Source organism: Emys orbicularis, chromosome 8 (assembly GCF_028017835.1).
Source record: "Emys orbicularis isolate rEmyOrb1 chromosome 8, rEmyOrb1.hap1, whole genome shotgun sequence".
Classification (NCBI taxonomy): domain Eukaryota; kingdom Metazoa; phylum Chordata; order Testudines; family Emydidae; genus Emys; species Emys orbicularis.
In genome coordinates this window covers 68,375,100-68,402,217 of record NC_088690.1, presented here as the reverse complement: position 1 = coordinate 68,402,217, position 27,118 = coordinate 68,375,100, and the positions used below count along the sequence as shown (strand labels likewise).

Sequence of the window (27,118 nt, the reverse complement as noted above, 5' to 3'; positions counted from 1 at the left end):
TTCATTTAGCAATAAATTCTCCACTGATGGAACTAAATTTATGGAATGAAATTTTCTGGAAGATTTCTATGCTAAGTGTAGTATGGCAGGTTTCTGCTACACAATGCTTCTAACACTATATTTTTAATATTTACAAGTACACAGCTGCGTAGATTAGGGAATAAAAAAATTAGAGTGGAGCTAACTGAAGTTCAGTGGATACCATAAGCATCTCCTGCAACTACTGATTCAAAGTTGAAAGTCAGCTTGCTTTGGTCATCTGCTTTCCATGAATATTCAAGCAATCAAGTTGTATTAACAAGAATGACCATGAAAAGTAAGCTTCAAGATTTCAATGCCTGAAAATGGTGGAAATTATACAATCATGGTGAACTATCATCACGCACATGCAGAAAGGGACAGAATTAAGATTGCATAGGCTACTTTGATTTCAGCATTTCCTAACTTTGAAATGCTGGACTTTGCAACCTTAATGTATTTGGATGGAGTAAGATAAAATGTGTTATTTAAGTTCAAGAATTCAAGAAACAGACAGATGTTAGCTCAACTGAATTAAATTTACTGCATCTTTGGTTGACTGTTCTTGTGCATTATTTTTTCAGAATATTTATTAGAAGTGCTTAAACTCTCATGCCAAAGTGTGTTTTAAAGACAAGGGGAACGATAGCATATTTGGGCAAAGTACTTGGAACTGAGCCCGAACCTTAAAAATGCTAAGAGAAATAAGCCAGCCCTTGCTTCTCCTGCTTATATTTTATGGAAAATACACAGCATTTATTACTTTATATTATTTCCATTACACTCTTGCCCTATAAACCTTGGTACACTTGAAAAGTGAGACACATATGAAAGCCATCTAGGTACTTTTCTCAGAAAAGAATGGTAGCCTTGGATTTAAACTGAGGATAAAGGGCATATGCTGACTCCATCCGAACGCTTTGAGTTGTGCTGATGAACATCTACCTCGGCCATGTTGATGGAGCCCACTGCTAAAGTCTTGTAGCCCAGAATCGTTCGGTTTTTGTATCGCTTCCTCCTTTGCAGCATGATCTGAAGCTTGTTGCCTTCTCTTTTCAAGAAGTGAGGATACTGAAGTTAGAATACAATTTGAAAAAATGTTACACTTCTTGTCACTAGCTCCCAACTACCCCATTTACAGCTGACACACACTTGTGCTTGTTAAGGTTAAATACCTTGCCCAGTCCCAGTGCTTTTAAAGATGTTTACAGTTCACCTAATCTTTTGTTCTAGGAGTAGCAGCAGCAGCTGACAACTCTGCACTGGTTCCAAGGAAGACCAAGCTTTAGGTACTTCTGACTGAAAACTCTTGGCTAGTTTTTTACAGCCAAACATTCTCTTTTCACCACTCTGTTCATTCTGCCCTCACAACACTGAAGAATGCAAAATAATTACTCAGCTTACAAAAACAGCTCTGCAGAAGTGCTTTCAATGGGTCTCTAACAGAACATGAGCTTGTTTGGGTGGCTGGTAAGGGAAATCTGTTTGTGTAAACCTCAATTGACCTATGTACATTATACAGGAAAGGAACTGGCCCAGCCAATCACAGCACAGGGAGGCCTGATCCTCAACTGTACGTTTATTTCTCATGTAAGCAACTTCCTGAATGGCTGGCGTTTTATGTGCACAATGTCCTCATGGTTATTTCTCAGTAGACAAACTGAATCCCTGCGTGCTGTCTTGCTGACAGCTATTTGCAAGAGTACAGAGATCTGTGTAACCACTAGGGGTGTTGATTATTCACAGTTAACTCACACGATTAACTCAAAAAGATTAATCACAGTTTCAGTTGCACTGTTGAATAGAATACCAATTAAAATGTATTAAGTATTTTTGGATGTTTTTCTACATTTTCAAATATATTGATTTTAATTACAACACAGAATACAGAGTACACTGCTCACTTTATATTTTTATTACAAATATTTGCACTGTAAAAATGATAAACAAAAGAAATAGTATTTTTCAATTCACCACATACAAGTAGTGTAGTGCAATCTCTTTACCATGGAAGTGCAACTTACCAATGTAGATTTTTTTGTTACATAACTGCACTCAAAACCAAAACAATGAAAACTTTAGAGCAGGAGGGGGCAAACTTTTTGACCTGAGAGCCACATCTGGGTATGGAAATTTTATGGCGGGCCATGAACACTCATGAAATTGGGGTGCTGGAGGGGATGATGGCTCTGGCTGGGAGTGCGGGCTCTGGGGTGGGGCCAGAAATGAGGAGTTAAAGGTGCAGGAGGGGGCTCAGGGCTGGGGGTTGGGATGCAGGGGGGGAGGGGGGAGGGTTCTGGCTGGAGGTGTGGGGTCTGGGGTGGGGATGACGGGTTTGGGATTTAGGAGGGTGCTCCAGGCTGGAACCAAGTTCAGAGGGTGGGGCAGGGGGTTGGGGCACGAGGGTTCCAGCTGTAGGTGTGGGCTCTGGGGTGGGGCAGGGGTTTGGGGTGCAAGAGGGTGCTCCAGGCTGGGATTGAGGGGTTCTGCAGGCGGGAAGGGGATCAGGGCTGGGGGTTGGGGCCCGGGAGGGGGTCAGGGGTGCAGGTTCCATGCGGTGCTTATCTCAAGCAGCTCCCAGAAGCAGCAGCAGCATGTCCCCCCTCCAGCTCTTATGCAGAGGCGTGGCCAGGCAGCTCTGTGTGCTGCCCTGTCTGCAGGCACCACCCCTGCAGCTCCCATTGGCCGCAGTTCCCGGCCAATGGGAGCTGCAGGGGTGGCGCTTGGGGTGGGGACAGCATGCGGAGACCCCTGGCTGCCCCTACGCGTAGGAGCCAGAAGGGGGACATGCCACTGCTTCTGGTAGCCACGTGGAGCGCCCCCCAACCCCGCTCCCCAGCTGGAGCGCGGGAGTGGGGCAAGCCCCAGATCCCGCTCCCAAGTGGGAGCTCGAGGGCCGGATAAAATCGGCTGGCGGGCCAGATGTGGCCCGCAGGCTGTAGTTTGCCCACCCCTGCTTTAGAGCCTACAAGTTCACTCAGTCCTACCTCTTGTTCAGCCAAACGCTAAGACAAACAAGTTTGTTTACATTTACAGGAGATAATGCTGCCCACTTATTTACAACGTCAACTGAAAGTGAAAACAGGCGTTCGCATTGCACTTTTTTAGCCAGTGTTGCAAGGTATTTACTTGCCAGATATGCTAAACATTCATATGCCCCTTCATGCTTTGGCCACCATTCCAGAGGACATGTTTCCATGCTGATGATGCTTGTTAAAAAAAATAATGTGTTAATTAAATTTGTGACTGAACTCCTTGAAGGAGAATTGTATGCCTCCTGCTCTGTTTTACCCGCATCCTGCCATATATTTCCTGTTATAGTAGTCTCGGATGATGACCCAGCACCTGTTGTTCGTTTTAAAAACACTTTCACTGCAGATCTGACAAAACGCAAAGAAGGTACCAATGTTAGATTTCTAAAGATAGCTACAGCACTCGACCCAAGGTTTAAGGATCTGAAGTGCTGTCCAAAATCTGAGAGGGACGAAGTGCACAGCATGCTTTCAGAAGTCTTAAAAGAGCAACACTGAGATGCGGAAACTACAGAACCATCAAAAAAGAAAATCAGCCTTCTACTGGTGGCATCTGACTCAGATGATGAAAATGAACATGCGTCGGGCGGCACTACTTTGGATTGTTAACAAGCAGAACCCGTCATCAGTATGGATGCATGTTCTCTGGAATGGTGGTTGAAGCATGAAGGGAGATATGAATATTTAGCGCATCTGGCATGTAAATATCTTGCAGTGCTGGCTACAAAAGTGCCATGAGAATGCCTGTTCTCACTTTCAGGTGACATCGTAAACAAGAAGCGGGCAGCATTAACTCCTGCAAATGTAAACAAGGCTGACCAAGAAGTAGGGCTGAGTGGACTTGTAGGCTCTAAAGTTTTACATTGTTTTATTTTTGAATGCAGTTTTTTTCCTACATAATTCTACATTTGTAAGTTGTACTTTCATGATAAAGACATTGCACTACAGTACTTGTATTAGGTGAACTGAAAAATACTATTTTATTTTGGTTTTTTACAGTGCAAATATTTGTAATCAAAAATAATAATAATAATAATATAAAGTGAGCACTGTCAACTTTGTATTCTGTGTTGTAATTGAAATCAATATATTTGAAAACGTAGACAACATCCAAAAATATTTAAATAAATGGCATTCTACTATTGTTTAACTGTGATTAATTTTTTTAATCGCTTGACAGCCCTACTAACCACCCAATGGTTCTCTCTCAAGAGCCAATCCTGCACCTCACAGGTGCTGACAGGCCTGGCAGAGTCTGGCTTGTTCTTCAGGGTGACAGAGTTGTGTACTGTCATCACCAGCAAGGCCAGGCAGTGTGACTGAGTTGCTGTCAGGATTAATACCCTGGGCTTCCAACGTTTGGGTTTTGTTTTTAGTAACTACACGGCTGTTCCTGCTGAGAACTCTTGGCCTTCACTTCAGGGCCAAGTATCATCTATGGGAATTTCCTTTCTGAAGTGTCTGACACACTGAAACCCAGGGGTGGCAGGACACCCAGCAAAACTCCTTGTGGTTCACGTGTTCTGGAAAGGCTGGGCCCCGGAAGTTTGTGTGTTTCAATCAGTACGCAAGATCCGGTTTTATTATTAAGTAATAAACTTATTTAAAATGGAGTCTGTACACCTGGAAAAGCACCTTCTCACATAAGAATACAGTACACACAGAAGAACTATGTTACAAGAACAGCCAGGTTGCAAAGTCAAGCATTTGATCTGCCTGGGCATATGCATTATGATACAGTATTTAAATACATGATCACATAATTTTTCTACTGTGCCACATTCAGTGCACAGGATGGACTCTGCTAACAGAATGAGCAGCCACACAATGTTTTTTCCTTGTTGTTCAATGTATGCAGTAAATTAGCCCTGGGCCACACTATTCAAACCCTACTCTGAAAATACAATTATTAATTGCCTTGCGGGCTTTTCCATGGTGATCATCACTAATGTATGTGAAAAAGACGGTTACTCACCGTTGTAACTGTTGTTCTTCGAGATGTGTTGCTCATATCCATTCCAGTTAGGTGTGCGCGCGCTGCGTGCATGATCGTCGGAGAAATTTCTACCCGACGATCGGGGGGTCGGCTGTGGAGCCCCCTGGAGTGGCGCCTTCATGGCGCTGGATATATACCCCAGCCGACCCAGCGCCCCCTCAGTTCCTTCTTGCCGGCTACTCCGACAGTGGGGAAGGGGGGCGGGTGTGGAATGGATATGAGCAACACATCTCGAAGAACAACAGTTACAACAGTGAGTAACCGTCTTTTCTTCTTCGAGTGCTTGCTCATATCCATTCCAGTTAGGTGACTCCCAAGCCCTACCTAGGTGGCGGGGTCGGAGTGAGACATCGCTGTGTGCAGAACCGCTGACCCGAAAGCAGCATCGTCTCTGGATTGTTGCACCAGCGCATAGTGAGCAGCGAATGTGTGTACGGAAGACCAAAATGCAGCTCTACAAATGTCCTGGATCGGGACTTGAGCTAGGAAGGCAGTCGAGGAGGCCTGGGCCCTCGTGGAGTGAGCGGTGAGGCGCGGAGTCGGGACACCGGCTAGGTCGTAACAAGCACGAATACAGGACGTGATCCAAGAGGACAGGCACTGTGAGGAGACCGGTGAGCCTTTCATCCGGTCGGCTACCGCAACGAAGAGTTGTGTCGTCTTTCGAAATGGCTTTGTACGGTCAATATAGAAAGCCAGGGCCCTGCGTACGTCCAAAGAATGTAAACGCTGGTCTTGACGAGTAGCGTGTGGCTTTGGATGGAAGACCGGGAGAAATATATCCTGGTTCACGTGGAAAGGTGAGACCACCTTTGGAAGAAAGGCAGGGTGGGGGCGAAGTTGCACCTTGTCCTTGTGGAACACCGTGTATGGGGGTTCGGACGTGAGCGCTCTGAGTTCAGAAACGCGCCGTGCTGAGGTGATAGCTACGAGGAAGGCTGTCTTCCAGGATAAGTACAGGAGTGAACAGGTCGCCAAAGGTTCAAACGGAGGCCCTGTGAGCCTGGAGAGAACGAGGTTGAGGTCCCACGTCGGAACCGGCTGGCGTTGCTGTGGGTACAGCCGGTCTAAGCCCTTGAGGAATCTAACGACCATCGGGTTAGAGAAGACCGAGGACGCGAGTTCTCCTGGGTGGAACGCTGAAATAGCGGCGAGGTGAACCCTGATTGAAGATATCGCCAAGCCCTGCTGTTTTAGGGATAGGAGATATTCCAGTATGAGAGGAATAGGCGCCAGCAAGGGGGACGTAGCTCGTTGCTCACACCAACAGGAGAAACGTTTCCACTTGGCTAAGTAAGTGGACCGTGTAGAGGGCTTTCTACTTCCCAGCAGAATCTGCTGGACGGACTGCGAGCATTGCCGTTCCGTCCGATTCAGCCATGGAGTATCCACGCTGTGAGGTGGAGCGATTGCAGGTCGGGGTGACACAGTCGGCCGTGGTCCTGAGAGATGAGATCCGGACTCAAGGGGAGCGTGATCGGCGTTTGAACCGAAAGCTCCAACAGTGTGGTGTACCAGTGCTGCCTCGGCCAAGCTGGAGCGACTAGAATTACGCGTGCATGGTCTCTGCGGATCTTTAGCAGTACCCTGTGGACCAGCGGAAATGGAGGAAAGGCGTAGAACAGGTGGTCCTTCCACGTTAGAAGGAAGGCATCCGACAGAGAGCCTAGAGCTCGCCCGTGTAGGGAGCAGAATGCCTGGCACTTCCTGTTGGCTCGAGATGCGAACAGGTCGACCTGGGGAAATCCCCACCTCTGGAAGACGGAATGGATGATGTCCCGGCGAATTGACCACTCGTGTGTCTGGAAGGACCTGCTGAGACGGTCCGCCAACGTATTCTGGACTCCAGGAAGGAACAAGGCTGTGAGATGTATCGAGTGGGCGATGCAGAAGTCCCACAGGCGAATGGCTTCTTGGCATAGGAGCAATGAGTGGGCTCCGCCTTGCTTGTTGATGTAAAACATGGCCGTGGTGTTGTCGGTGAGAACCAACACGCAACGGCCCTGTAGGAGATTGAGGAATGCCTGTCAGGCTAGGCGCACTGCCATCAGCTCTCGGACGTTGATGTGCAGGGCTAGTTGGGACGCGGACCACAGGCCCTGGGTATGGTGCTCCCGGAGGTGAGCGCCCCATCCTAGAGATGAAGCGTCCGTGACCAGGTGGAGGGAGGGTTGTGGGGCGTGAAACGGCACTCCTGCACAGACCGCCGTGCGATCCAACCACCAGGTGAGGGAGGTCAAGACTGAGGGCGGAACCGTGACCACCATGTTCAGGTTGTCCCGGTGAGGACGGTACACCGAAGATACCCAAGCCTGTAGTGGGCGGAGCCCCAGTCTGGCATGCCTGGTTACGTAGGCGCATGAGGCCATGTGACCCAACAGGGCGAGGCATGTCCTTATTGTGGTAATCGGAAACGCCCTGAGTCCTTGACTGACGCTTGTGATGGTATGAAAGCGATTGTCTGGCAGAACGGCTCGGGCACGTCTGGAGTCGAGGATTGCTCCAATGAACTCTATCCTCTGGGTTGGCACTAGAGTGGACTTCTCTCTGTTGAGTAGAATGCCCAGCTCGTGGAAAGTTTGTGTCACTATGTGGACGTGAGCTTGAACTTGGTCTCTGGTGCGGCCGCGTACCAGCCAGTCGTCCAAATACGGGAACACCTGTACCCCTTGCCGACGAAGGTATGCCGCGACGACCGCCACACACTTTGTGAACACTCTGGGAGCCGAGGACAAGCCGAAGGGGAGGACTGCAAATTGGTAGTGCACCATGTTTACTACAAATCGCAGAAAACGCCTGTGAGGCGGATAGACTGCTATATGGAAATATGCGTCCTTCATGTCGAGGGCGGCGAACCAGTCTCCAGGATCCAGGGAAGGGATAATGGTCCCCAAAGATACCATGCGGAACTTCAACTTTACTATGAATTTGTTGAGTCCGCGCAAGTCTAAGATGGGCCGTAGACCCCCTTTTGACTTGGGGATCAGGAAGTAGCGGGAATAAAACCCCCTGCCCCTTAACTCTGGTGGAACCTCCTCTATGGCCCCCATAGAGAGGAGCCCAAAAACCTCCTGTGTAAGGAGTTGCTCGTGAGAAGGGTCCCTGAAGAGGGACGGGGAGGGGGAGTGGGGGGGGGGGGCGAGGAAAACTGGAGAGCGTATCCCCTCTCCACCGTGCGAAGGACCCAACGGTCCGAGGTTATAAGGGACCAAGCACGGTGGAAACGGGAGAGGCGATCCCGAAAGGGGGGAGTTGAATCCTGGGTACTGGTTGTGGTGCCGTCCTCGACCGCACCTTCAAAAGTTCTGCCTAGGGCCTGAAGGTGGCCTAGGCGGCCCCTGGTTTTGAGCCGGTTGAGGGCCGGTCGACCTTCGCCTACCACCTCGACCCCGCCTTCTGGGAAAGTCCTGTCTCGGACGAGGCGGGGGAGGGTAGAACCTCTGAGGCTGGGGCCTGAAGGGTCTGCGCTGAGGACCTGGGACATGCATCCCCAGGGCGCGCAACATTGTCCGTGAGTCTTTGAGGTTCTGGAGCCGAGAGTCCGTCTTCTCGGAAAACAGGCCCTGGCCCTCAAAGGGTAAATCCTGCAGGGTCTGCTGCAGTTCTGGCGGCAAGCCTGACACCTGGAGCCAAGAGGTTCGCCGCATGGCTATACCCGATGCCAGAGTTCTAGCGGCGGAGTCTGCAATATCTAGGGAGGCCTGTAAGAAGGTACGTGCCACCCGCTTACCCTCTTCTACTAAGGTCCCGAACTCTTCCCTTGATTCATGGGGGACAAGTTCTTTAAATTTCCCCATCGATGTCCAGGAATTGAAATTATAGCGGCTTAAGAGCGCCTGTTGATTGGCCGCTCTAAGTTGCAACCCTCCCGCCGAATAAACCTTGCGTCCGAACAAATCGAAGCGCTTAGCGTACTTCGATTTGGGCGCTGCAGCCTGCTGGCCGTGGCGCTCCCGTGCATTCACTGACGACACCACCAGTGAGCACGGTGGGGGATGGGTATAAAGGTACTCATGGTCCTTAGAGGGAACGAAGTACTTTCTCTCAACCCCTCTGGCTGTGGGTGGAATAGAGGCAGGGGTTTGCCAGATCGCAGTGGCATTAGCCTGGATGGTGCGAATGAGCGGTAACGCCACCCTAGATGGGGCATCAGCGGACAGGATGTTCACCACCGGGTCCTGTACCTCCACGATCTCCTCCACCTGGAGGTCCATATTATGCGCCACCCGGCGCAACAGGTCCTGGTGGGCCCTAAGGTCTATAGGGGGCGGGCCCGTGTTGGTTGTGCCCGCCACCGCCTCATCAGGGGAAGATGTGGAGGATGCCTCCGGTGGCAAGGGATCCAATGGCAGGTCCTGCTCCAGGGGTTCGTGGAGCTGGGCATCGCCTGACCCTGGGTCCAGGGCCACCGTAGGTGTGGACACGGGAGCCTCCATTCCCCCAGGGGGAGGGCGGGAGATGGTGGCCTCCGGGGCCCTGGGCTCAGAGCGTGCCGAGCGCGAGGCTGATGCTGGTGGGGCCCCCTGCGCCTGATGATAGGCCCACGGAGTCCAAAAGGACCAGTGCGCAGGTCCCTGTGCGGGGTCCCCGGTCGCCTCCTGCCAATGGCCCAAATCAGCCGTAGCCGCCTGACCCTGAGGAGGGTACTCCGATCTGGAGGCACGCTCGGAGGAGCGAGATGCCGATCTCGAGGGCCAAGGCGGTGCCGAACGCGACGAAACCGGCGCCGGATGGTACGGTGCTGATCGGTGCCGGTCGTAAGGTGAACGGTCCCTGCACGGTGCCGGAGAGCGGTGCCGGGATCGGGATCGGTGCCGGTAGCCCTGCCGGTGCCGAGAGCCGGATCTTGAGCGGGACGATGACCGCGACGAGACATGGTACCGGGAGCGGTCCCTCGAAGTCGAGCGGCGCTCATACCGGTGCCGAGAAGTCCGCCTAGAGTCCGATCGGTGCCGGTGGTCGCGACGGTGCCGAGATGTCGAGCGGCGCCGCGAAGAGGATCTTGGCCGCGAGTGCGACCGGTGCCGAGGTGATAGTCGGCGCCGGGACTGCGAGCGGCGTCAGGACCGGCTCCGAGACCTGGAGCGGCGCCGAGAGTCCACGGCTGGAGACAGTGGGCGCACCAGGTCAGGCTTGCCCCTGGATTGCACTACCTGTGGAGCCAACGGTGCCGGAAGTTGAGACGGTGCCGGCTCCGTGAGGGCAATAAGGTCTCTCGCCGTCGCAAATGTCTCCAGGGTGGAAGGGAGACAAGGTTCTACCACCAGCCGAGGTGGTGATAGAGTCCGCACCGGACTCAACGGCTTCGGTGCCGGAGTCGACGGTGTGGCCGCCTGCTTTTGGCGGTCCAAAGGCGGACGCGGCTCTACCCCCGGCACCGGGGGAGCCGGCGTCTTCAGGACAGCCGTGTCCTGCGCCTTGCGGGCTTTATTATGGCCCGGAGATAGGGATTGGCGCCGAGTCCCTTGAGGCGGTCGTGGTGCCGAAGTTGGCCGGTGCCGTGAGGACTTGTCCGCAGTACCGGTCGGAGCCGCCGGGGCGCTGCACACCGAGGCGCTCGGTGCCGGGGCTGGGCGCTCCGAGGGAGGATCCGGGCTAAGTGCCGCCTCCATTAGGAGCTGCCGAAGCCGAAAGTCCCGCTCCTTTCTAGTTCTAGGCTTGAAGACCTTGCAGATCTGGCACTTATCTGCTTGATGTGATTCACCGAGGCACTTCAGGCAAGAGGTGTGCGGGTCACTCGTGGGCATAGGCTTCGCGCAGGACGCGCACGGTTTAAAGCCAGGAGCCTTGGGCATGAGCCCGGCTACGCGCCGGGGGAAAAAGGGGGGAGAACAACCCCCTTAACCCCCGCTAAGTATTTACAACTATTATAAAACTAAAATGAATAACTATCTAAACAGTTTAACAACTATAACAGAACTATCTACACTAATTAGAAGGATAACCCCAACTATACATACAACATGATGGGGGCTAATTTAGCTACAACGAGTCAGGAAAAAGATCTTGGCGTCATCGTGGATAGTTCTCTAAAGATGTCCACGCAGTGTGCAGAGGCGGTCAAAAAAGCAAACAGGATGTTAGGAATCATTAAAAAGGGGATAGAGAATAAGACTGAGAATATATTATTGCCCTTATATAAATCCATGGTTCGCCCACATCTCGAATACTGTGTACAGATGTGGTCTCCTCACCTCAAAAAAGATATTCTAGCACTAGAAAAGGTTCAGAAAAGAGCAACTAAAATGATTAAGGGTTTAGAGAGGGTCCCATATGAGGAAAGATTAAAGAGGCTAGGACTCTTCAGTTTGGAAAAGAGAAGACTAAGGGGGGACATGATAGAGGTATATAAAATCATGAGTGATGTTGAGAAAGTGGATAAGGAAAAGTTATTTACTTATTCCCATAATACAAGAACTAGGGGTCACCAAAAGAAATTAATAGGCAGCAGGTTTAAAACAAATAAAAGGAAGTTCTTCTTCACGCAGCGCACAGTCAACTTGTGGAACTCCTTACCTGAGGAGGTTGTGAAGGCTAGGACTATAACAATGTTTAAAAGGGGACTGGATAAATTCATGGTGGCTAAGTCCATAAATGGCTATTAGCCAGGATGGGTAAGAATGGTGTCCCTAGCCTCTGTTCGTCAGAGGATGGAGATGGATGGCAGGAGAGAGATCACTTGATCATTGCCTGTTAGGTTCACTCCCTCTGGGGCACCTGGCATTGGCCACTGTCGGTAGACAGATACTGGGCTAGATGGACCTTTGGTCTGACCTAGTACGGCCTTTCTTATGTTCTTATGATAAGCTAGGGAGAGTGGAGAACAGCTATGCCGCGCTCCACAGTTCCAACGACCGTCAGGGGCGGTAAGAAGGAACTGAGGGGGCGCTGGGTCGGCTGGGGTATATATCCAGCGCCATGAAGGCGCCACTCCAGGGGGCTCCACAGCCGACCCACCGGGTGTTGCTAGGGTAGAAATTTCTCCGACGATCGTGCACGCGGCGCGCGCACACCTAACTGGAATGGATATGAGCAAGCACTCGAAGAAGAACACTCAGATACTATAATGAATTTATTTTCAAAATACCTTTGTGAAATGAGCAGTGCTATTATCTCCATTTTACAGATGGGGAACTGAGGCATCAAGAAACTAAGGTCAAGAGTATCCACAAATTTTAGGTCCCCAATTTGAGATGCCTAGGACCTGATTTTTCAGAGTACTTAGCATTATACATCACTTCATACATTCAAAGCACAGCTCTGCTCTTCAAAGCACTTCTGCAAATCAGACCACAAAGCTCAAGTCAGACACCAAGAAAATGAGGAACATAATTAGAGATCACGTCTTAAACAACTTGCCCAGCAACTCTGTGGCAGAGGCAAGGATAGAATCCAACTTTCCAGAGCAGCATTCAACTGCGCTAACCAAGCTCTCCTCCCCCAGCCTCATTCACCACACACCTTCAAACTTCTGCAACAACTGAGGCAGAGGCCCTATAGACAACAGCCTCCTTCGTTACACAGGCCTGATTCATCCTGAGAGCACCATCCATCCTGTGTACTGATTGAGGCAGGGGTGATGCAGAAAAACAGTATGTGATCATGTAATTGGAGACTAAAAATGTATATTCACAGATGGGCCTGTGCAACCCTAAGCCAGTCCCCCTGAATTCAGGCATATCCTAAATTTTGAGAGTTTGAATTTGCAACCTGAATGTTCTTTTAATGTAGCGTGTTTGTGTGTAAGTAATTTCCTAGGTTTTTAAAAAGCAAAACTGGAAAAAGGAAGATCCATCATGTGGCATCCTATTGATATCAGCATGAGTCATCAGTAGGTTGGAACTTTAGAACCATCGAACAGACCTCTGCAACTTGAACAAATGACTAACAGTAATAAGTTGCCATCCTCTGGATCAGCTCTGAAAAGGTGGCCAAGTTAACGTTTCCCATCAAAGGGAAAAGATAAGAGCTTTATTTTTAAAAAGCAAGCACAGCATTTGCAGAATCCAAAGTTGCCAAGTGACTAACAATCAGAGAACTCTTTGTTTTCCTCCTGTTCTAAAGCAGTTTTAAAGCAGGTTCCACTCCTGACTCTAGCAGAAGGGATTTTATGCAGCCTCCTAGTTACCCCCTTCTGTAAAACGTGGGGGATGACACTAGTCTAAGGTATCAAGTATCAGAGGGGTAGCCGTGTTAGTCTGGATCTGTAAAAGCAGCAAAGAGTGGCACCTTATAGACTAACAGACGTATTGGAGCATGAGCTTTCGTGGGTGAGTACAACAAAGTGGATATTCACCCACGAAAGCTCATGCTCCAATACGTCTGTTAGTCTATAAGGTGCCACAGGATTCTTTGCTGCTAGTCTAAGGTAGGAGGCCTGGTTTGTGGTAAGGGCTATTGAGTGCCTAGAATTAACAGCAGTCAGTGGAAGAGCTGGACTAGACTGCATGGCCTCCTACCAGCTCTCAGCCAGGAGGCTGCTCCCCATGTGTGGCATTCCTTGTCATTGAGGAGCAGTCACTTATTCTCTCACAAGGGTACCCCAGAGCAGTAGGAAGAGAGTGAGCAGAGAAAGTAGCCCATCCCTCAGACCTAGCAGAAGGTGGTGATGGGGGAGCCTGGAAAAAAGAGCAGGAAATCCAAGGCCACCCCAGGAGCCTCTGCGGAGAAGAGTGCTGGAGGATTTTGGAGATGGAGGAGAGGAAAGGGCAGGCCAGCCTGAGGCAGCTGCTCCAATTATACGGCTTTCTTCATTCTATTCATCCCCCATAGACTGCCTGGCTCCTAACACTGTTCCCCGTCACCCCCAGGCCTGCCCTGTCTGCCTCCAACCCTCCTGCCTGCATCCATACTGGGCCACTTCCTCCTTCTCCCTCCACATTGCCTGGATGCTAGAAGGAGAGCAAAGTAAGCACAGGAAAAAGCCTTCCTGCTGGGCCCAGTGCCTGGGCCCGCAACAGCCCCAGCAACCAGGAGCAGCAATTGAAGGGAAAGTTTTTCAGCCCTGCAGCACTACTGGATACATGAGATCCAAGCTAGGTAACAGACTGCATGCAGGGGAGGAATAATGTCATATACCCCAACACAGGACATTCTGCATTTCTGCTGGAGGGAACGCTGCTTCTGCTGAGCAGGATGTTCTCTGTGCATTCTGGGGGTTGATGCATGCTCAGTATAGACAATTTTCAGAGATTTTAAGATGCCAGCCTTAAACTCCACTAAGCATATGGAAACTACCATTTTCAGAAGCTTATAACTTGCCCATATCCAACCGATTTCCACGGAAACAGAAAAATGTACCTCCCACTCCAATGCTAGCCCTGTCAAGTTTAAAATCCTTGCTCCAAAGCATGGAGGTGCTAGAGCTTCTCAAAACAGCTGTAAGAATTTAACATTGGCAAGACAACCTAATTTTCTCCAGTCTTGCTCTTGGAAGTGGCTGGACCATTTTTGCTGAAATGTAGTAAAATATTCAGCCTGAGGCAGAAACTCCATCACATGGAAAATTTCAACCCAAATGGTTTTTTAGCTTATAAGCACTGACTACGGGTGCCATTGCCAAAACTGCCTATAATTATTTCAGAGGAACATTTACATTAAGACTTGTTAAAACAAGTACATCAGAACTTGGTTTAATGCAAAAATCAGATGAGCACATTCACTTTGGACTTTGTTACTATGTTACCTGTAGTGAAAAAGTTAGTGCAAGTTCAGTTTCCACATGTCCGCTTGGTGGCAGCACAATTTCATGAGACCGTAGTATTCGCTTCGAGCCCTACATAGAAAGAAAACCTGGTCAGGTAAAGGTCTGAGTATCAGTCCAGGCTTATTCCTTTCACCCTTTGGGAACTGGCTAGTGCAACCTGTCTCATTGCCAAGGTTTGGACGTGATCAATAGGGGGCACTCTTGCAGACAGCAGGGTTTGTGGTGAAAAGATGATAGAACCTCAGTGTTCCAAACACCTCAGGAATGGAGGTTGCTGATAACTCAAACGTTCGTAACTCTGAACAAAACATTATGGTTGTTCTTTGAAAAGTTTACAACTGAACATTGACTTAATACAGCTTTGAAACTTTACTATGCAGAAAAAAAAAATGCTCCTTTCCCTTTTTTATAGTAGTTTACATTTAACAGTACTGGATTTGCCTTCCCCCCCCCAGTTGCTGCTTCCTGATTGTGTACTTCCAGTTCGAAATTAGGTGTGTGGTTGACTGGTCAGTTTGAAACTCTGGTGTTTCTAACACTGAGGTTCTACTGTATAGTGCTGCTGGATGGAAGCTAAAGGTAGTCCAGCTTGAAGCTAGTCATGCTCTGCTCCCTGACACCATCTACACCCTATCCCCCAGCCACCCTTTCCCTTGTGTTGCCTCCCCTGTTGCCAAACCCATTTCTACACCAGGCAGCACCAAGGGAAGCAGCAGCTTCTCCCAGCAGAGCAGGGACACAGAGGGGCTCTATGCTGAGCAGCAGACAGGCTGCAAGAGTGAAGTGGGATCCCTGTTCAGGGATGGAGGCCTATTCAAACAGCCATCATGGGTGCCAGTAAAGGGGAGATGAGGCCTCATCTGAAAGAAACGGAGGTAGCTGCAGGAATGGCTCATGTGCCACATGGTGGGAGCGCCCTAGACTAGTACCATTTATTGAGGACATGGGAACTTCTCCTTAGGGATCTATGGCAAAGTGATTATAACAGTAGTGTGTGGCAAACTTAAAACTAAGCTGTCACTTGAAATTTCTGGGGGTTTTCTTGGTCCTGCTGCCAGGCTGGGGGTCTCCATAGGGAAGCGCACAATCTGGGATCAGCAGCAGTGAGTCTGCAGACAGTTCACAGTACAGTGGAGGTGAGTTGTGTCTGTTTTCAGCAGCGCCCCACTTTGTTGCTCTGGCTTTGAGTTCTTACGTGTTACTGTTCTGAAATCTAAGGAAAATATTGTGCTACACTGCAGCCTTCCAGCAAGAATACGTTTTTAATCTAACTTGTCTGTTTATGCTGTGAACATAACAGTAACAGATTGACTATGCCCTCTTCCAACAAAGACCTACCCAGATGAAAAGCAAAGCACTTGGCCATTGGGGGATTTGGACATATTTGCAGTTAGTAATACAGTAGTAGCATACAGCAATATTTCTGCAGCACCAGCCCCAAATGTTCAAAAAGCATGTGATTCTTTTTAAAGATAATCTTATGATTTTTAAGCCAATAAATAGAGGGTTCTTTTTATCTGCCTGCTGGGTTTTGAGTCCTTAGGTCAGGTTTACCAGCTTCTCTGCAACCATTAAAGATATAAATTAACTTTTAAAATGAAAGCTGAGATTCTCTCCTAATCAAATGACTTTGGCGGCTGGGGCTTTAAGAGAAAACACCAAACACTACGACTTGCAATAAGACTGGGAGAGCTGATGTGACTGATTTGGAGCAGCACTAATAATTTATGAATAGCGCATGTTAACTGTATGACTATATTGGTGCAACTCTACAGGTGGCTGTCAGCAAAAATAAGCAGGAAGGAAAAAGAGTTCAAGTTAAGCTACACTCCAGCGAACACTTGAGGGCTGCTAAAGGACAGTGGCAGAGCTATTACCTCCAACGACTCCGGCTTGATTCCTGTTGAGCCTACAGAAGGGCCAAAGGCCAGGAACACAGAAGAACTATGCAGGGTTTAAAAGGGACCCTCAGAAGAGGGGACAGTTTTTCAGGGGAAACCAGACCAAGAGCTACTCAATCAGGGCTGTCTGAAGAAGATAGGTTTGCCTGCAGTACTACCTGGGGACTGCAAGCCTTGAGGCAGGGGACGTGTGTGTGTAGACAGTTTTAAAATCCTCCCTGAATACTTTGTTTCTACCGTTAACAAATCATAGAATCATAGAATATCAGGGTTGGAAGGAACCTCAGGAGGTCATCTAGTCCAACCCCCTGCTCAAAGCAGGACCAATTCCCAACTAAATCATCCCAGCCAGGGCTTTGTCAAGCCGGGCCTTAAAAACACTACTTGGGTTTTTAAGAAGGCTGTCTGGTCTCTGTATACAAATGGTCAGACTCCTGAAGGAAGAACTGCAGGTGTCTGAACTCAGTCAGACCTGTAGGTTATTGGTGGATGCCCAGAGGGTTGTATCCCAGGGCTTGGTCTAAGAATGGGAGAATTCGAAAATTCCACCCCAGGAGAAGTAAAAGCAAGAGGCCTGACACCTGAGCGTGTGCACTCAGCTGAGAAAAGGGAGAGAGGGGCACCCAGCCCTGCAACCATGACCATTATCAACACAGATGTTCTGTCAGTGCCAGACCTCCTTCTAGTTGTGACAGTGTGGCTTTATTTGTTATGCCACGCAGAGGCTATATAATAAAGGACCAACACAGCTGCCTCCTGAATACACCACTGTATTCAAAGCAGACAAAAGGGACCCGAATGTCCGATAAAGTCTCGGGAAATGCTGTTGAATAACAAAGTCCAAAAGGGTCTCCCCAGGATGGGTACAGGCCTGGGAGGTGTTGGCAAAGATGGGGCTAGTTAAGATGGAATTTTGTCATGTCCTTTGGAAGGAATCTAGGATGTGATTGTAACACTGTATCTTTGCAATTCTCTTTATAAAAAAGTGGATTAAGTCACTAGACTGAAACTCATGCACTTGGCGAACCGATATCACTGACATCTGAAAATGGCCTCCGTATCAGGAACTTGAGCTCATGTGCACCAAGTGACCCCAAAAGAGCTTTATCAGCACATCTGAATATTCAAATGTGTCAAGACCAGTGACTGCATCTGGTGCTGCAGAGACACTGGTCCACCTTCAATTAGTTCATCATAGGACAAAATAAATGTGGATGGTAATCAGGTGACAGTACAAGGTCAGCTCAATGGCATCCACACACAAAGCAGTAGCTGTAGCCGCCACATCCCCTACAAAGGCCATCTGGAGATAATGCAAGGCCAGGTCAATGATGGATGAGAGGAAGGATGGTCCCGTGGTTACAATTCTAGCTTGGGACTTGAGAGTAGGGTTCCAGTCCCTGCTCTGCCACAGACTTCCTGCAGGACCTTGGGCAAGTCACTTAGTTGCTCCGTGCCTCAGTTTCCCATCTGTACAATGGGATAATAGCCCTGCCCTGCCTCATCAGGGGGTTGTGAGGTTAAACACATTAAAGATCGGGAGGTGCGCAGATGTTATGGTGACAGGGGCCAGAGAAGTACTCAAACTGTTTCCATCATGCCCTTTTTTCCCCATATACTTAATACTTTCCAGGAATTTACTACTTTTGCTGTTTTACTGTCTATACCACAGGATTTTTTTTTTTTTAAACTTGAGAAAAACTCTCCCTACAGTGAAAACAGCTGCCTCTTCAGACCTGAAATTTGGCATGCCCATGGTGGTGTGTGTGTGTAGTTCACATGCTGCTCAGTCTCAGGAAGGGCGCATGTAAGTGACAGGACGATCATTTGGGAGCGTGAGCGGTGGAACAGAGCTAAGTGATACAAGCCCCAGATGGGCTTGGAACCCCTCTCCACAAGCCCCTTCCTCACCTGTGAGAAGGGGCTCAATAAATCCCTTGGCTCCTGAGGGCAAGGGGGTACAGAGCCCCTTGCTCCTGCTCAGGATACCCATGTGGGGTAGGCACTGCAGGGCTCCCTCTCTACCTCCCGCCAATATTCCCTCTAGCTGGTGCCTGAAATCCCCACAGCCCTGAACTGCCAGCTTCCTTCATCTCCCTATTAGGGGCACAGAGGGGAACTGGTAGCTATGGGGCTGTGAGGAGCACCAGGAAGCCCCTTCTCCCCCCACCCCCCCCCACATCCCACCCCACAGATACGCTCAGTTTTTGATAGGGAGGGTTAAGGTATGTGCGATTCCCACCTCCTCTTGGCGATATAACCTGAACTGTGCTGCATAGGAATGGCAAGCAGTGTGATTAGCTTCACTAACTCTATTTCCTGCTTTTCTAGCAGCTGTATGCGGTTTTTCCTCAGCCAACATTCTCATAAGGGGCACTGAAATCTGTTTCCTGATATCCTAGCATAGGGGTTCTGGGAACTGAACGCCCTCATTCTGGAAGGGTATGAGGAACACCGAACTAACAAAGCTGTTTGGATGCCTGTTCGTTAGAGAAGGGAGGGGATGAAGGAAATCTGTGATGGAAACATTTTTGGATTTAAAGAGGAAGTGGCAGAATCGGTACCCCAAATAGCAACAGACCTGCTAGGGCCTGCTGGAGATGAGGACTTGACAGCCTCAACATGCACAGATGAGGTTGTAGCAGTGTTTCTCGCTGCTCTCAGAGTGGCAGTGACAGCTGGTTGAATCTTTAGCTCTGTATTTGAATATTCTGGGTCTTCTTGTAAGGTGAACCCTTCAAGTTTAAACTTTGGGGCTAATATGTTTTCTTTTGACACAACTACTAAGTTCTCTGCAGGGTTTCTGGCTGCAGCAGCAGATTTAATCAACTTCAGCTCAAGATTAATGAGGTTTTATGCCTGGGAATCGCCTTAGCTTTTAAACAAGGCTTAAGCACTGTTCAGTGACAGGAATCCCTGTACGTTGGGCTGAGCTTACAAGTAGACCAGGAATGGACCCCACTGGACTCCTGCCTACATGCACACTGATGTATGTACACAGTATGTATAAAATCAATGCACTAATTTAGACACTTATAGGTCCATATAACACACTTACAATGCAAGTTCATACACTTTAAAATATACGTTATTTTAAAGTCAAGTAATATCCATTCTCTTGCATTTTGCACCTCTTTGAAACCTATGAAAAGTCACTTTGCTGCCAGGACTACTGTAGCAGTGCAGTTGGTAAGTGATTCTGTAGTTATTACGAAGCAAAAAAGCACAAGGAAAATCCTTTGAAAGTGCAAGAGGGAGCACGTTAACTCTTGCCCTTCTGTAGCTCCATTTGACTGGCCCTAAGCTATCTAGGAGGGGAAAAACCTCTGTTCTGCCCTGAGACAAGATGTAGCATGTAAAATAGGTCAAGAGGTTGAGTTTTGATGAAGTTGGGAGAACGAGGGTTTGCAACAGAAACTCAGTTTCATAATATAAAGCTACGTTTGGCCTTAACGATGGAAAGTCTAACTCACCCTGTGAAGATATACTTAAATAGACAGTGGAACTACCCAAGAAAGGGAAAAATGTCAAGATCTTACTCACGTACTTAACACTGCACAGCTACCTAAACAGCGTATTGTATTAGTGGAATAGTAGGTGATCATCTCCTTGTACACATGCATTACAAAATGCAGCCTTAATTTTCATATTTCTTGACATTTCAGCACTTAACACTGCAGCTGTAGTGTTGCCCTTACCGTTAAAGGTAGGCTAAGTATTAAATGCAAATTACCTGCATTTTGACTGCAATGACCACAGAAATGAGCTCCTTATCCAATTCCTTTAAGACGACCAGTTTCTTTAAAGTCAAGGTACACAACCTGCAAGCAAGAACACAGGAGAAGCAGCTATGAGTTATGCCTGGAAAAGGAAAGGATATAAAGTCAGAGCACCCTGGAGGTACAGCATGCCCTTGGGATGAATTTCTTCCTTTTCCTTTTATGTACTGGAGAACAGAGTACAGACTACTGACCCACAAGCTAGGTTTAAAAACTACAAGTTCTTTAAGCCAGACAATCAATAGAATTTAGAGTGCACATTTTCAAGTGTGTTGGCTATTTCACTTTGCAACTCCTGGCCCATGAAGACCTACTTCTACATGTTTGTCAACTGCTGTTTTCATGATTTCTTTTAAAAGTTAATAAGCAGTTCTGGCCACCCAAATGGAAAAACAGGGATTTAAGCTCTTCCCTCTGCCCCCTGCTGTTGGCATGCTAAGCAGATGAAAGTAGTGTCACACGCCACACATTGCTACGTTGCTTTGGTCAAAGCTGCTAAGAACATAAGAATGGCCATATTGGATCAGACAAGTGGTCCATCTAACCCACTATCCTGTCTCTGACCATGGCCAGTGCCAGATGTTTTCAGAGGGAATTAACAGAACACGGCAACTTATGGAGTGATCCATCCCTGTTATTCAGTCCCAGCTTCTAGCAGTTAGAGGTTTAGGGACACCCAGAGCATGGGGTTGCGTCCCTGACCATCTTGGCTAATAGCCACTGATGGACCGATCCTCCATGAACTTCTCTACACTTGCAGCGTTTTTCTGCTGTAAGTTTCACTGGTGACAGGGAATCAGTGAAAGTAAAGCGCTGGTTTGCGTACTCAATTCCTCAGGCGTCAGAGAGTGTTTACATTAGCAGCACTTCCATCACAGATGAGAGCAGCGCTCTAGGACAGCTATCCCACAGTGCAGCTCTCTTCAGTTTGACGATGGGTCTTGTGGGAAGGGGGCTGAGGGGTGATCACAGGCATCCTGGGTCCCTGCACAGCCTCCTCCTCCCCAAACACTGATAAGCTCCAGTAGCTCAGCATGGCTCCAAGCAGGGGATGTGACGGGTTGGATCACAGAAACCCCCTTGGGAGCTGCCACCTGATGTGCCAAGACTACCCCTGCTTCTGTTTTCCCTGCCAGCTCAGGACTCCAGCACCCTGTCTTGCTGAATTAGACACTCCAGTCCACTTCAACACAGACCCAGGGTCTGAATCACTTGTCCCAAAGCTGCAAGTTTATGAAAACAGCTCATAGAAGTGTGCTTGTCTTTAGCACTCAGATGCCCAACTCCCAATGGGGTCTAAACCCAGATAAATCCGTTTTGCCCTGCATAAAGCTTATGCAGGGCAAACTCATAAATTGTTCGCCCTCTATAACACTGATAGAGAGATATGCACAGTTGTTTGCTCCCCCGGTATTAATACATACTCTGAGTAAATTACTGAATAAAAAGTGATTTTATTAAATACAGACAGTAGGATTTAAGTAGTTCAAAGTAGTAACAGACAGAACAAAGTAAGTCACCCAGTGGAGCAGGCATTGTCACCTGGCCAGATAAGTGAGCACTTGCCAATAAAACAGGAAGGGGAGTTCTAAAATTCCTGGGGCTTTACAGGGGGAGGGGTGGATGTCTGTTTACCTGGCATCAGAGCAGCAGAGCTGCCGGCTAGAGTGGTCACCTAGACACTGTGGGATATCCTCCGGAGGCTAAAAGCTGTGTAAACAGGAAGAACGTGTCTTCACTTGCACATCACCGCAAAAGCATCACCGGTAAGAGCTGTACGCCTCTCATGGAGGTGGTTTTCTTTTTGTGGTGAAACTTCTGAGTTCCTCAGGTTGAGTGCATGTTGTCTGAAGTACTTCCTTGTTTGTTTTAAACCTGCTGCCTATTAATTTCATCAGGTGACCCCCCATTCTTGTGTTATTTTATGTCATTAGTGATCCAATACCATTGTGCATTGAAATAATTCCTTGTATAAAGTACAGATGGAATTAGTGCAATACACAAATGTTAATATCAAGAAACAAGCATTAGTGTCTGGATTTTAATATTGGGCTGGCCAGAAAGAAGCCCATCCTCTCTGCATGCTCAGCGAAGATCCTGCTTTACTCAGCCATTTCTCAGACACCTCTTCCCAGCACAGCTCCTAGGTATGACTTCTCCTAGAAGCAGTGTATAAGGCTTACAACTCTACAATTTGGCTTGGTGTTCGGTGTGCATGGTTCCATCAGATCCTCTCTCTCTATGAGAACAACAGGGACTCCAATCTCTTTGGAGTTATCCTCTTAACTCTCCACACTCGTATTGCCTATGCCTGATTTTTTTTTTTTGATGGTCCTCGTCATCACAGATATTGCCATTCCTCAGCATGAGTTATGCCAGGCTGCAAGGAGATGCTCTGGTCTCACAAGAGATCAGATGTGAAAGGCCGCAATCTAAGCGGATTCTGCACCCACCCATATTACTTTGCTCCAATTCAATACTGCCCATAGGTCAATGGTCCCCAAACTATGGGGCATGCCCCCCCTCGGTTGGCCCAGGCCAGCCCCCATGGAGGGTGGGAGGGAGCACCACCCAGCCCTGATCTACTCCAGATTACATTATAGGTAAGCGGGGGCATGACATAAAAAAAGTTTGGGGGCCACTGCCATAGGTGAAAGGAGCCTAGTCAATTTCCTTTAAGAGACCCACTGATTAATGGAAAATCTTTTGGAACAAAAGAGGAGAGGACAATTTGGTGAGCAATTCACACCCCCCACCCCATGCCCTCGCACCATAACTATATACAAAGCTGCCCCCTACAGTGCATGCAGAAGCAGCAAGTGTGGAACTGACAAGCCTGCTCCATTTTATTCCTCTCTTGCTTGGCCATTGGGAAAATGAGTGCTGCTCTACATGAAGCACATTCCTGTGCTACTAGCAACACCTGGGAGTGAGAGGAGATCAACAGACAGTTGATCCAATCACCTCCTTCCCATGTGTGTCCTATCCTATACTCCTAGTAAGAGCGGAGGACCTTGTCTCTCATACATCTGTACATTGCACTTCCTGCCACAGCAAGAGCAGGAAGTGAAACTGATCCATACTGTGTTGGTTTCATTCCCTGGCTGCTGCTCCTGCAAGCATTGCATGAACAGGGCCTGAAGGTCATTGAGTCCCCTGGTACTGCTGGTGGCCCTGTCATATAACCTTGGTCACAAACTCATCAAGCTGCATCTTCAAACTAGTTAGGTCATTTGCCCCAACAGCTTCTATTGGGATGCTGCTCCAGAACCTCTCTCCTCTGATGGTTAGAATTTGGCTTTGGAGCGGAGCCCGGAGCTGGAGCGCGGAGCAGCAGGTTTCTACCTGGAGCTGAGCCGGAGCACAGCTCCAAAGCCCTAGAAACCTAATTTCCAACCTAAATTTACTTATGGCCACTATTCCATTTGTTCTTGTGCCAACATTGTCTAGCTTCCACAGCTCCTCTTCCTCCCTGGTGCTTATCACTTCAGCAGGACAGCAGCACACACTCCATGCTGGGAGCAGGGACACCTGCCAAAGGGGGCAAAGGGCCCCACATCAGACCAAACTGGAGACTGGCGAGGCAATTCACTCAGCCCCTAAGAGAGAGCAGATGTGAAAGAGCAAAGGCCCCTCTAGCAATCCCTCCTGCTGGCAGGGCTCCAGAGGGACCCATATGCATGTTCCATCATACGAGAGACGCAGAACATTGACACCCTCTTCCACCCAACCTCCCCCCACCCCCAACACCAACCATGGACAAAATCCCAGAAAACAAACGAACCTAAACAATTAAAATACAGAACTGTCGCATCTTACGCGGGGGTTAGGTTCTAAAGCCAGCATGTAAGGCGAAAATAGCATATAGTCAAAACCCCAGACCAGCAGCGAGCTGAGGTGGGCCGGCGGCCGGAACCCCAGATCCGCTCAGCCCGCCGCCGGTCTGGGGTTCCATCCGCCGGCTCCTGCCAGCCAGGGACACGGCCCCGCTCAGCTGCTGCCGACCCAGGGTTCCATCCATCAGACTGAGCGGGGCCGGCTGCCAGGACCCCAGCTTGCAAGGGGCCGGCGGCCGGAACCCCAGAACGGCGGTGGGCTAAGTGGCTCAGCCAACTGACGGTCTGGAGATCTGGCTGCAGGCTCCTGTTAGCCGGGGTCCCGGCTTGCAAGGGGCTGGTGGCTGGAACCCCAGACCGGCGGCAGGCTAATCGGCTCAGCCAGGTGACGGTCTGGAGTTCCGGCCGCTGGCTCCTGCCAGCCGGGGGACACGGCCCCACTCAGTCCACTGCCCGCCCAGGGTTCCGTCCATCGGGCTGAGCGGGGCCGGCAGCCGGGACCCCAGCTTGCAAGGAGCCACCGGACAGAACTCCAGCTTGTCAGCTGGTTGAGCCGCTTAGCCCATCGCCGTTCTGGGGTTCCGGCCGCCGGCCCCTTGCCAGCTGGGGTCCTGGCCGCCGGCCCCGCTCAGCCTGATGGACGGAACCCCGGGCTGGCAATGGGCTGAGCGGGGCCGTGTGCCGCGGCTGGCAGGAGCCGGCAGACGGAACCCCAGACCGCGCATAGTTGCATTTGCGTAAGTTAAATGCATGTATGATGCGACTCCACTGTAAAATGAAAAGCTCTACTCCACATAGAGGTTTTACCCCACAAATGATCCAGAGAACCACAAAGTCCCCAAGGAACTGCATTACTATCTATTTTACACAGAAATGTGTGCAACACTGGGACAATTCATAGTACCTCTGGGTCTCAGTTTCCCCATGTGTACAACAGGGATAACAGCCCTGCCCTGCCCTACAGGGGTGTTGCGCGGATGAATACATTACAGATTGAGAGGTGCTCAGATACTACAGGAACGGGCAGCAATGTAGAACTCTGACAAACTCAGCTCCTCCTTGGCCAGTTGAAGAGAGAGGGAAAAAAGGGAGAATGGAGGCTCTCATACACGAAGTCCATCCACACAGAAAGGTGGAAGCTCAAACTGAGGGAAAGTGGGAAGGGAACAGCACAGAAAGGCAGAAACAGGGGGAGAGGAGAGGAGAGTGAAGGCCAGTATGTTTGACTGCACATCTGGTTTTTACTGTGTGCCAGCACTTAGAAGTGATTCAGAGATAAATGTGTCCCCTACTCCAGATTGAGGGAGGGAAAGAGACCTCCATTCCTCACCCTGTCCCAAAAGAAATGTCAAGTGTCAAGCACATGCATGCTGCAGCATAGTCAGGGACGAGTTGTGATGCCATTTGTTTTCTTTGTAATGCTGTAGCTGGAGAACACTCACACCCCCCCGCTTGCCAAAATCCACAGAGCTGTGGCTGGTCAGGTGATGAGAGCAGAGGTATAACAGGACAGGCATTGTCTCTGCTGACAGATCAAAACAATAGGCTCTTTTTGTCCATCATACCCAAAGCTTGAGAAGGGAAAAAGGTACGTAAAGAAACAATTGTGCTCTCAGCACACACAGAAATATACAAGAGGCGTTCTGTTCTCCACTGACATTCTTTCAATTAGTCCTTTATAAGCTTTGATCAAACCCATGCAGCACTGCCGCCTGAGAAAGCCCCTTTTACAGTGATCAGGGAAACAAAAGCAGTTAAAAAAAGACATGAGATACATCTGCTTTCTTTATCCATGATTGCCGGACAACTGGTACTAAAAGGCTCTTCACACCAACAACAATGAAGCATTTATATCCTCAGGCAGAGGAGGAGATTCAGAGAAATCCACAGTGTAAAAATCATTCATGCAGTCAGCGTGTTTATTATTGCAGGTCTAAATTGTCTAGCTTCTGTTACTCTACAAATCAAAACAGGAGATGGGAGGAGACTAATGCTTGCAAAAAACAAAAAACCCAACACATTTTAAAAAGGTTATTCCAAGGGTATATTGATTGCAGCCAAGGCCACATTTGGAGTAATGCACCAACAGTGGATTCAGTGGCTAAAACCAATGGGAGGCCTCCATGTCCGGATGCATACATAGAACAGCACCAAGATTATCCAAAAAGGAGGCACAAAGGTATCACCCCCTTTGTGTTCCTGTCCACCTGCTTGGAATTTAAGTGATAACTAAGTCTCGCAGATCAGCAATTGTCTGCTCTTAACATCTTTATTAACTAACTAGAAAATGTCGCAATGAACATGTTAAATTTCATGAGCAATACTAAACTGAGAAGAGTTATTAACACCAGGAAGGACAGAAATACACAGTGACCTAGAGAGATTTGAAACAGAAAAATGATTTTCAGCTTGGAAAGATGCACTCAATATACATAGGGGAAAATAATCTAGTACACAGCTATCCAACAGGAAGGAGGAAACTTGGAATCAATACTGCGAGAGACACCGAGGGCGATGACAGAAGTAGGCTGAATGACTTGTAAATATTTCAAAACTGCATATTGCGCATGTGCAGCAGAACATTTTTAGTGCACTTGTTTCAGCATCCATCTGTAACTGTATGCAAATACATAGCTAGTTCAGTGCACACAGGTGGGTTCAAGACGTACAGTTAATCCACAAAAGCTTAGAACCCTCACTTTTGTATTCCTTGTTTTTTATCTCAACTGTGCAACCATGCAATTTTTGCATTTAATAGATACATAATTTTGATTATTCTTGCTCATTTCATTTATGCCAAGGTTGGGATTGAGACGGACTTCCGCTCTCAGCTTTTATTGGCAAGGACCT

The 27,118-nt window shown here is 48.8% G+C and overlaps 1 protein-coding gene across 1 annotated transcript in view; it reads right to left on the bottom strand.

The window, feature by feature from the left end:
- The window catches only part of PACS2 (phosphofurin acidic cluster sorting protein 2), a 106,854-nt gene extending 92,027 nt beyond the window's left edge, over positions 1–14,827 (bottom strand). Inside the window, 2 exon segments of the mRNA XM_065410184.1 lie at positions 964–1,089; positions 14,732–14,827. Of these exon segments, the coding sequence (XP_065266256.1) occupies positions 964–1,089; positions 14,732–14,827 (222 nt within the window).
- Positions 14,828–27,118: the final 12,291 nt, after the last annotated feature.